Source organism: Streptopelia decaocto (genome assembly GCF_964273445.1).
Source record: "Streptopelia decaocto genome assembly, chromosome: 5".
Lineage (NCBI taxonomy): Eukaryota > Metazoa > Chordata > Aves > Columbiformes > Columbidae > Streptopelia > Streptopelia decaocto.
In genome coordinates this window covers 67,101,376-67,113,536 of record NC_138659.1, presented here as the reverse complement: position 1 = coordinate 67,113,536, position 12,161 = coordinate 67,101,376, and the positions used below count along the sequence as shown (strand labels likewise).

At 41.8% G+C, this 12,161-nt stretch overlaps 1 protein-coding gene across 1 annotated transcript in view; it reads right to left on the bottom strand.

Annotated features, from left to right (window-relative positions):
• Positions 1 to 7,544, bottom strand: part of WDR11 (WD repeat domain 11) — a 42,812-nt gene extending 35,268 nt beyond the window's left edge. Inside the window, 3 exon segments of the mRNA XM_082052654.1 lie at positions 3,041 to 3,194; positions 5,616 to 5,727; positions 7,350 to 7,544. Coding sequence (XP_081908780.1) covers positions 3,041 to 3,194; positions 5,616 to 5,727; positions 7,350 to 7,435 — 352 coding nt within the window. The 5' untranslated portion in view covers positions 7,436 to 7,544.
• Positions 7,545 to 12,161: the final 4,617 nt, after the last annotated feature.

The following is a 12,161-nucleotide window of genomic DNA, read 5'->3' as shown; positions in this document are numbered from 1 at the left end:
TTTCATCCAGTGAATTCCTACCCGAAACAACTGCCCGTTTTGTACAGAACAACTGCAGAATCCAAATGAAAAGAACCATACAACATCTCAATCAGTATCTGAGATGACACCAATACAGAATCCCAAATTAAAATTTGAGAGAGTTATCAATATGGGCCCTGGAAACCGATGTCTTCTCCACTTCAAATACTTTTTAACACAAGTCTGAAGTTTAAGAGTAAAATGAAACTGACTGTAACACACAATCAAGAAGACAATTTCAGTACTTATATGCTCCAGTCAGTCTGAAGAGTTACAGCTGCTAACCATAACAACTGGGCATCATTTAAACATTCCAGATAAATGGACACAGAAGACTATGTTTTCTGTCCATAGGAACAGAGAGACGCCTCAGTCAGTAGGAAGGAGCTGTATTAGAGCCACCAATGTGCTTCATGGGGCAGGTTGAAAAAACAGAATGGGTCAGGCAGTGGGTGAAATGTCCCCAGTCCAGCTCCTGGTGCTTGCTGCATGACCTCACCAAACCACAGCTTCTCTACAGCGTGTTTATATGTATCAAGATGTCAAAAAAACTTCCTTCCTCAGCCATTCGTGTGTTTTACCCATTCAGCCTTTTCAGAGCCGATAAGTGCTACTCACTGGATTTCAGAGGGAAAAAAATCCAGCCATGTATATCCTAATTAGTTACACTGTAAGTTAACAAATGGTTAATTCCTTCCCAGAACATAGCAGAGTTTAGATCCTAAACTGTTATCCTACAAAGCTCTTGCAGTAACACCCAGAGAACCGGCAGCTCACCCTGGTGCTCCATGTCTGTATTCACACCATTTTCTACAGGCTTGTAAAGAACAGCCAGAGGCCTCAGGAACAGATGGAAAGGAGAAGAAACTGCTTTTGTCAGAGGTTATTGCTGAATCAAATCAGGGACTGAGGACGGAACAGGATTTTAATTGTTGCTTATTAACTGGTTTTCTTGCCCAGCAGACCGAAAAAACTCCATTAGGTCTGAAAACCTGGAGAAATCTTCAAATGGCATGGTCAAAACCCCACCAAACATTCAGTGAATCAGTGTCAGGAGTAAATAAAATGCAATTTACAACACACACACAAAAAAGGAAATGAAACTAATAAAATTAACTGCAGCCAATAGAACAAATTTTCAGTGTCCCACTGTCAGACTTATTGTATCTACTTTTGCAGGCTTTGCAAAAAATAATAATAAAAACCAAACAACCCAATATGGCCTTTCATATAATAGAATTCAAAATAAGAAATAGGTATAACGCAAGCCTCATCACAAGTTTTTACAAAATAGTACAAATAAAGTATAAATTATTTGTAGACACTCATTATGGCAGTTTCTTGGCGCGGGGTTAGGGGGGAGCGATCTAAATTTTACTTCAGAAATAATGCGTAGACACATTGCTAGTGTGGACAGCAGTAACAATTAACAGAAGTCCAGAACACGCAGCAGCAGATGTAGATGCTGCTGTACTTGCAGCGTTATCCCTCCCAGCTGATTCTGAAAGACCAGTCAGATGCTGGACGCAGCCTCCTGGCCCCAACAGCCCTGCAAGCAGAGCAGCCCCTGGTCAGCAGGGGTTCCACCAGACACAAAAGTGCCTACCATATGTAATTAGAACCCAAAAAAAACGAGTTTCACAACAGTAGGAGATACTACTATCAACCACAAACTGCACCAATCAAAGCAATAGTAAAAATCATATTGAGCGTGTGATATAACAAGGACAAGACTCCATCTTTTGATTCCCTGTTCTGAGTTGGAAGCACTATCTTAACTTTTTCATTGATGAAGTACAAGTTGCTAACTAATGAAAGGGAGCATTTGATAGATGACACCTTACTAACTGATGAGCATATAAAGAAGCAGGGAAAATGACATTTAATTATTCCTTTCCAATCTATTCTCTTAATTGTGTTATACCTGGCCAGTGGCTAGGTTTTCCATTCTCTATCCTTCATCAGACCAATTAGGACAGCACTTACCTCTGTGCCAGGCTTCTAGACATTTCTGCCTCCAGCACAAGCAAACATAAATCCTCTATAGCTTACAACACCATAAATCCATAGCTCATTTCTCCAGGCTTGCTTGTTTATTTGTTTGGTGGGGTGTTGGTTGGTTAATTTTTGTTTTTGTTTTTTCGTTTAGTTGGTTTGTTTCAGGCACTTTTATTTGGTTTTGTATGTTTGTTTGGGTTTTGGTTTGTTGGTTGGTTTTCTGTTATTGTTTGTTTTTCTTGTTTTTATTACCCCCAGGGGTTTGTGAAATGAATGAATGAGACCAAGATTTTTCTTTTTCTGGTAATGGGATAAAGAATCTTCAAACAACCAGCTGCCCAGAACTGTTTGGGTAGTTTTGGGGGTATTTTTCAGACCTTCCCAGTGGCACTGGGCCACCACCCACAGAACAAAATCAAAAGCAGCAAACACCACCACTAAACTATCTTCTCAAATGACAGCTAAAAGCAGTTAGTTATGTCATCTCAAAACCTCCTATTTCTCTTGGCTATTAGTGTTAATCCTTGCCATTTACATCTACTTAGTTATACTAGAAACCTAAATCAAATGTGTCATACGCAGTTTCAAGACTTCACATTACTAACTCCAACTATATGCAAAACCTACTTAATTTACAGCTGTCTTTTACGCTAAAATTTCCACAAGCACTTTTCACTTCTTAATGGAAGTACTATAACACTACAGATGGCATTATCACTCAAGTGCAAGGCAAACTGCACTACTCCACCAATTCAAAAGCAGGAGGACGTACTTGACACTGTAAATATTACTACTTCAATCAATCACATAAATAAAAAGAGATTGTAACTTTTTGGCAGTTACCATAATAAATTAAATCTCACAGCATTCACTGGGAGACAGCAAGTCATACTTACACAGAAAGCTAGTAGATAAACACAGAGAAGGCTACTAAAATCCAACAGTGGAAATGACTTTGCAAAACCTAGACGATGGATTTGTAATGATGCTCCACATAGTAACTTCCATGCACTACCATTACCTTGAATTGGTTTTGCATGTTCTTGTATTTCACAACGAGCTGTTCCTGTTGCCACATCCCACACAATTATTTTTCCAGTAGCATCAGCAGAAGCTAAACGCAAAGAATATGGAGAGCCAATATTGTGATGGTAATTTTCTTTGGCCCATTTAACCTGAAGATACAGAAGAAAGTGGTCAAAGGAGGCAAACATAGGGCAACACAATTCATATCTTTCAGTAGGATAAACAAATAATAACTAACTCAAAAAAAAGCATATTAATAGTTAATATTAATGGGATCTGTGCAACCATACATTCAAGCTAACATCAGTTGTGCAAATTTAAAGTATGTTGCAACTGTGCTGCATAACTGTATGGCTGATATTTTCAAATTACTTAAATCAACAATCCTTGTTGCTAAAAGTAACTATAACTATAAATATATGCTATGTATATAAAACTTTTACTCAGATATTTAGAAGAAACTAAATGGCAATGTTTAAGCTTCTGTAGGCAACCACAAACCTATAACCACTGATTTCCAAACAAATGGAAGTTGAAAATATACCATCCAACTTTCAAATACATCCTAAACCATGTCATTTCCCTAATCTGTCAAATATATTGTGGTACTGGGAAGGAAGGTTAGTTTCATCTATGTGTTGTCTCATATCGAGCTATTCTTGGCATTTGTTATCTTTTTCATCCTTTTCAGCATGTTGTCACCACTGATTCCCACACTTTCTGGGATTTCAAGCTGCAGAGTCTTGTAAATCAGCAATACTTAGAATAATTCTGTGTCTCGAAATTTGAAACATTCTGCCTACACGTCTCCAAAGATTATAAAGAGATAATACCGACTCCTTATCTATTCAATATGGACTTGTTTTGCTATCTGCTTTACAGGTAAACTCCTTCTCCTAAGAGAGATTGAAGACACTAACACAATAAAGAAACCTCAATGGTAAGCTAATGGGAATTTACGCACTACAAAAATGACGCTGTAGCTGTGCCCTGTCCCAGGACCTGGCAGGGAAGGGGTGAGGCCAAAGACACTTTTTGCAGATATTGAAAGCGAGACATTTAAAAAATAGAAATACAATTAACATTAGGCACGACTAACTTTGCAACACCAATTCATTTATAGCAGCATTCAGAGGACTGCAGCCACCTTTTGTGCTGCCCCTCTCAGAGGTGTGACCAGATGCATCTCAAAAGCCCAGCTGAATAAATTAAACAAATATTACATGCACAGCAAGCAAGCTTCAAAGAGCTCTAGCTATAAAGCCAAAGTGTGTTTCTAACTGAATAACGAAGAATTCTTGCGAGACACTCCTCTACCTGCAAATTTCAGTGTTGCAATTCCTGCTTCCCTGCTGTTCATAAAAAATTACCCATTAGGATACCTGCAGGTAGCTACATCGCTATTAAAAAAAAGTAATTATAGAAATCTGCAAAGCTGTTTCTTCCTCAGTTAAATATGTATTGCTCTGAAGCAAATTCCAAGTCTGGAAAGCATCACTTCCCAAGGGAGGAGCTGTCAGCAAGTCATGAACAACAGAAAGGCGGCCTTTACACCATCACTCTCAACCAGAGCTCCTGAGGGTCTTTAACACCCATTGTAGTCACACCACTCCAACAAAGTCCCTACACACAAACTCATCCTCTGCTAAAATAATTCTTACTGTACTGGTCGCTGCCTCTCTATGAACAAGAAGTGTAGTTTGTGGGTTTTTTTGTTTGGTTGGTTTGGTTTTTAATTTTCACAACCTATCTTACCTGATTAAAAGAATTTTATTATCACTGTTTATTAACATACCAGAATAGACACAAATCTAACTTCAATCCTCTCATTCAAAGAATTGTTCCTGGAATTAGATTTTCTTTCATAAAAGTACTCTTTCTATTCCTCTTTGTAGAGGTAATCAGATATAATCCACTCCATGCAAAGTTATCAGACTCCCACAAACACCATATGAACATACGTACAGCTCCACACTCAAAGAAATGATGTATCAAAGAAATACATCTTGTTCCACACTTGACCCAAAGTCAAACTCTCTGCAATTTCAAGTCAATGACCTTCAAAGGAAAGTACAGGTACCTTACACTTAAGTTTAAATTTTAGCCATTTTTTACCACTAAAATAAAAGTTTGTTTTTGTCTGCTGTTGTTCCTTTTCTATAGGTAAGAACAGAAGGAAAAACTTAAAAGTAACTTCTTAGTTGAGTGGTGCACTGGTTACCACCACAACGGGAAAGATCAGCAAGGGCATCAGCAAAAGGATTCATTTGATGTTTTGTAATGTTCCTTTGAAATTATGTCACACCAAGAGCCTTCTCAGAAACATTTTTGTGTGTTCTATAACACTACCAAATGTTTCTATATATCTAAAGGTATAACTATCAACCACAACTCAAATTTCAGCATGTATAGTTTGACTTAGCTGTAAAAGAGATCAAGTAAATTATGGGTATTTTACAACAGATTTTACAAGAAAATCAAGTGCAATATAATTTCAAGTATTTAGTGATTTAGAAAAATAATATATACACCAGAATTGAGTAATATACCTTAAAACGCACACAACTCACCTTGACAACACTAGCTTTGTGTCTTTCCAAAACCTGTAAAGTCTGAGCAGTATTGGCATCAACTATCAGCACAAGAGAATGACATCCATATGCAATCAAACCTTGCCAGCCCCTAGAAAAGCATATATTTTCATTTAAAAAACCCACTTTACATCAAGAATTAGGCTTTTTTTTTGGTAAATTGAATGCACGCTACAAGACACAAACATCAAATAGCAAAAATAACTTAATAACATAAAATGCAAAAGCATTATGAAGTGCCATTGCTGTATTGTCTGCTGAACCACCTGCTGATGGAACTCTAAGCCACTGCAAAGTACCTCTGTGTCTGTCTATAAAAATCATCATCTCTGAATTTAAGACATCACATAAGAATTTATGAAGAACATTCCCAAATTTTATACATAAGCATGCAGGTAAGCAATATATTTGCAATTATATAACTAACTGCATTTTTGGAGACAAAAAGGGAGGATGTGAACAATTATTAGCACTGAAAATCTGCTGAGGCCTGTCTGACTTCAGAAGAGGTTAACGTGGCCGCCAATGACAATTATAAAGCTATGGTGAACACCAAGCAAGCGAGAATAGTCAAAGGAGAAAAACTAAGTTTCAAATTAAGAACTTCAGAGAACTTCAGTGTTCACTGCTTTGCAAGCTGGCAAACCTAAATGCCATGGTTTTACAAAATGACTTGGTTCAGTTCATTCATTTTCTCTCCCTAAGATTTAGCAGTGTTAGGGTAACACTGTAGAGCACAGCTGGGCGAACTCATTGTTCAGAGCAACGAATACAAAACCAAGTAAACATACCAGCTTTGTACATCAAGTCTCAAAAATAACAGAAATAGAAGCCAGAAGAAGCTGCTCTGATCCCTACAGCTGGTTGCACCACCAAGATCTCTGCCCAGAGATCAAACCTCACTGCCAGGAGGGCCCGTCACATGCTTATCTCTGGACATGGCTCTGTTCTTGCTGGAGAGCAGCAACCACAGCAGGACCCTGCTGTTGGGACATTTAAAACCCGCCTGGACACGATCCTGCATGATCTGCTGTGGTGACCCTGCGTTATCAGGTGGGTTGGACTGGGTGATCTCCAGAGGTCACTTCAACCCCAGCCGCTCTGTGGTTCTATTAAGAAAGGGGAGAGGACGAGGGCTCCAGCAGCCTGCACACTGCCCAGCACAGGAGGGTTTGTTTGCCTCGGACACACCATCACAGCGTGTCCATGTGCAGGAACCCCAGGAGGTGCAGCTGCCAAACTCTTCTCTTCAGTGACCAACAACAGAACCCGAGGGAATAGCAGGAAGATGTGCCAGGGGAAGTTTAGGTTGGACAAGAGGAAAAGCTTCTTCACCCAGAGGGTGCTGAACACTGGAACAGGCTCCCCAGGGAGGTGTCACGGCCCCAACCTGACAGTGTTCAAGAACAGACTGGACAACGTCCACAGACACATGGCGTGAATTTTGGGGTTGTCTGTGCAGAGACAGGAGTTGGACTCGATGATCCTTGTGGGTCCCTTCCAACCCAGCACATTCTGGGATTCCATGAAAAACACAGGAGCCCGGAGCGGGAGGAGCCAGACCCGGGGAGAGAAGCTTCAACCCGCGGCTGAGGCGAAGGAGCCGCGGGGCTGGCCGGGGGACACCGCGCCGAGCAGCCCGGGACCCCTCAGCCGCCCCCTTCCCTCCCGAACCCGGCAGCCGCCCCGCTGTCCCGCCGCCCGGCCCCTCACCAGTCCGCCGCCCCCTTGTTCGGCGCGCTCAGGGCGCCCGTCAGGGTCCGCGCCGGCAGCTTGATGTTCACGGTGAAGCGCTGCATGGCGAGGCGGGGAGCGCCGGGCCCGGCGGGGCGACCCGAGCAGCCGCTGCCCGATCGCGTCCCGGCCCTGCCCAGTGCCGCCGCGCAGGAAATGCCGCCTCGGCGGTGCCGCCGGTCCGTCCCGCCGGGCTCCGCCGGGGCCCCGCGGCTCGGGAACGGCAGTTCCGGGGGCGGCCACGCCCGCCGCCGCCCCAGGGGCTGCGCTGAGCCGGGGCGGCCGCCCTGCCCTGGGCTGGGGCTGTCAGTGCTGTGTCTGCCCGCTTCCAACACCTCAGGCACCGGGCCACGGTCCTTCCGCCAACCCCAGAACAGGCCCCCGGGCCCGGGGACACGGGTTGTGCCTCGCTGGCTTGGAATCACACAGTCTGTAGGGGAAGCACGCCGTGGGGGTGCCGGAGTCCTCCCTGCCGGGGTGCTCAGCTCCAGGGAAACGTGTCTGTCACCAGTGACTGGGGTACCTGAAGTCACCTCAGCACACAAAGGGCTCCCTGGCAGATCGCCAGGTGTGTGGATCGTAGAATCAGAGAATCAAAGAATCATAGAATCATTTTCATTGGAAGAAACCCTCAGGATCATCGAGTCCAAGCATAACCTAACTCTGGCACTAAACAATGTCCCTAAGAACCTCATGTAAATGCCTTTTAAACCCCTGCGGGGATGGTGACTCCACCACTGCCCTGGGCAGCCTGTTCCAATGCCTGACAACCCTTTTCCTGACGTCCAGTCTAAACCTCCCCCGGCACAACTTGAGGCTGCAGGACTCACTGCCAGATCCTGCAGGTTCCTTTCGCCACAGTCATTTCTACTCCAAAGTTACCTCATAAATGGCAAAATGCAACGGTGACAGCCCTCTTGCCGTAACCACCATGCTGCTGCTCCATCATGAAGCACTTGCCTTGCACCACAAGGCACCAAGTCCTACCTAACACAACCTGTCCTCCCTCCTGTCCCCAAGCTGTTTGTCACTCGTGCTTGGCAAAGCCACCCAGGCTGACACACATTGAGCATTGGCACTGGATCACACCAGGCTGCAGAGCTTTGAAACACCCAGAGCATTTTTCCGTCCCGCAGCATCAATAAGATGGCCAGAAACATGTCGCTCCAGGCATGTTACTTGACATACGTGCACTATCTGGGGGTTTGTTTCCCTTCGAAATAGACGGCTAGTAATTCTCTGTTAATTTTTGTAGTGAAAAGTATGTCACTAGATGGCCAAAGTTGGCAGGATCGTAATGACAACCACGTGTTTTTGCAATGCCTCAATTGTCACTTCATCACAGAAGATGCAATAATACTGTTCCTCCTTTTATTAAATTGTTTTTCTTCTGCTTTTAGTGACAATTGAATTTGTGCAAGTGGGAACTCAAGAAACAACCTGCAGCTGATGTCTTTTCCAACTCTATTCGGAAGGAATCTGCTTGTGAAACATAGCACAATGCTCAATACCATTTTCAGGTCACTTTAATATTGGAACTTATTTCTCAAAACCTCCTTCTTCCAAATATGTCTCTTTGCCCTTAAAAGCTAAAAAATAATTTTTTTCAAGAAGTGGAGGAACTTTTTTGTTCGTTTTTATTTGCTGCCTTTTGAAGACAACATGATCTACAACTCTAGAGATCAATTTTGCAGGAGCCTGAACAGCCACTAACCTCATTAATTTTAGGGTTTTTTTTTGCTAATTCTGCTTGGGTTTGGGTTTTTTTTGTGTCTTTCTCTGTGTCCTTGGGCATCCTGCTGCTAGTCATTTTTTTCAAGAGGTTTTGTTGTTTGCTTGGTTTGTTAGATTCGGGTTTTGTGGAACTTTTTTTTGCAAAACAGCGACAGAGGCTCTTCTTGACAATTTTCCATCCATTTTCTTGACATCAGAAAACCAAGTGATAAATGAAATACTTAAAAGAAATAGATACTTCAAGGTAGTTGAAGATAAGAACATGGGTACCAGAAGAAGGGAAAAAAAGGAGGAAGCAGGGGCTGTGTCACCAAATGGTTGAATAAATAAGAATCTAAGAGTGGTTTTCAGGGGCAGATAGTGGGGTGAAAATCGGGATGCATCAGACAGATGAACATGTACTGAAGATTTGTCAGAGGAATAGTGGAGGAAGAGGTTTGTGAGCAGTGATAAGGATCATTGGATTAGCTAAAAGGAATAGGAATGTTTTGAGGTGTCAGACAGGAAGAAAAACTGCACTGAATTAACTATTACATGTAATTCCTGGGGTCCGTCTGTAGCTACCAGCACAGAGACTGATGCACAGAAAATAGATGTGAACTAAAACCAGAGATGCTACATTTGTCCTTGAGGTGGCTAACAGCATGCACTCTTTTATATCTTATTTTTCATTTAAATCATTGTTAAGCAAGAATGCAAAATATTCACATCAAGGGACTTACTTTTCTCGTTCATCTGTAAATACAATGGTACACTTTTGAATGCTATACAAACAATAAATATCAAACTTTAAGCTGTTTAACCGCATAGTCAATAATTCTATTAGACCTACTAAAACCTCTGGGACTAGCAGATGTCCAAGATATGATACTCAGTGGGAGAAACTTCATTCTAGATTGTTTGTGCTCCCATCATCCTCAACAAAGTACATACAGAGAATGAGGTTGTAGGGGATCATAAAAACAATACAGCAAAAAAAACCCAAACAAACTGGTTAAATATATAATGAGCGCTATGGTTTTATGTCACTTTCAGCTCATAATGCTGAACAATTTTTCTGTGCGTTTGAACATGAAAAGGTGGGACCAAGGTAGAGATTTGTGCAGAGTCTTCGTCTTTTAGGTTTCTCTTTTATATAATAATTACTGCAGGAATAATCCTGTGAAAGCTTCTGAGACTTCTTTAATTTCCACAGCCTGAAGGTAGCGCTCCAGGAGCTTCTGGGATCCTCCAATGAACCGCCACAATTCAAGAATATGCGCTGTTGCACAGTTTGACATCAGGATATGTAGCTAATTCAGACATGCTATCGGGCAGAGTTATATTTACCTTACAAATTATGTTGTTATTGCCTTAATGTTACTCGTTCTACTCCATGCAATTAAGGGCTCTTAAGTTCTTTCTTAGTTAAGTGTCCCTTGTTGAAGGAGGACCAACAGTGAAGCCTGTACACAGAACTGATGCTGTTCTCTCTCCCAGGACTCCAGCACAGAGCATGAGACTTGCACAGTTTGTCCTTTGCCTTCTACAGCTTCACACTGTGTGTAACCCTTACACATCGCTACCTCCGTGCCGTGTCCTCTGAAACAAGCTGTCCCTCTGCACCTGCAGCTTGAGATCATGGCGTGTAAAGGCAGATGTTGTGCAGCCGTGTCACGTCACAGACTCTGTCTACCAGGAAGGGAGTTCCCTGGAGAAGACGTGTTCCCCGTCACTTGACCTAACATCACATTGTCTTTTTCAAGAAGACAGCTGAGAGGTCTGTGTTCAGAATCTACAGAGAATTAGGTCCTCTTGCAGCAAAGCGCTCCTAGTCAACAAAGGAGCGTGAGCAATCGCATCCTTCTTCAGCAAAGCATTCCGTGCAATGAAACACTTCAGGTATTTCTAAAGCTGTGCTAAAGAAAGGAGATGGAAACGTCTCGACATCCCAGAATACCAGTGGAATTCAGTATGCCCTTCCTTGCTTTCAGTGTTAGGGTGGATAACTTTGTTATTAAAAATCAAGCTTTTATTTTTTTTCTCTTTTCCAGAGGGAATGCGTCTGAAGTCAAGATCACAGCCTAGCTCTATAACCTTAACAGGGATCTTTGTGTTTCATTTTGTATTTATTTTCAGAAATAAATAAATAAATAAATAAATAAAAAATAAATAAAAGGTATTGCTGAAATCATTTCTATTTCTTGGACTTCAGAGTTCTGCTAAAATTAAAATAAAAACAATATTTAGCACCTAGGACCCTATAAGCTTTATGCAAAACTCAGTGTTTTTGACCAAAGACTCATATTATTGTGTCCCTTCTCAAAAGCTTTCAGCTCGTAAATTATCCAGAAACTGTCCTCCAAGTGAACATGTGTGGTCTAATCCAGTTCCACTGAACTTGCTGGACATAAAAACTCCCAAAACTATTAAGAGAGCTCTAATGAGTGCCTGCAGTCCCACTGTGTTTTGACTAAGTGTCATCAAAGGAAAACCTTATCAAGTAGTCCACTGTTTTTCCCAAAATTATTTTCCTTAGCCTAAAGCATTTATCTTTTTTTTTTTTTCATGGTGATGATGAAATATAGAACAAATTATTATTTTATTCACAAATTAAACTTGATTTCTATGGTGGCAGTTTTGTCCTGTTCCTTTCTGATTTCATCCTAGCCTCAAGCATCTGTGACTGCTCTAACACTCTGGTGTTATGAGGACTCTGGTCCTTACGTTTCCTTTTGTGTCCTTTTTTTGAATACTGCTGATGAGCATTCACCCACCTCTCTGCAATATATTGCTATAACTGAGTTCACAGCTGGGCTAGATTTGCAGTCTGCCATTGTTAAAGAGAATATTCCTTAAATTTAACTGTTTGGGTTTCAGGTGTGATTTCAGGAAATCTCATTTAGGGACAATGACAATCCTCTGATCAGCGATGCTCTTGTGTCTGGTAAGAGTGATGCAGCCTCTTCTGCAACAGCAACAAATTGTGTCCTTTATCTTTTTTAAATGTGGACACGTGTATTTTCCTCTTCTATATGGCTTCGGTAGACTTTGTGAAGGGAAATTCAAAAACTATTT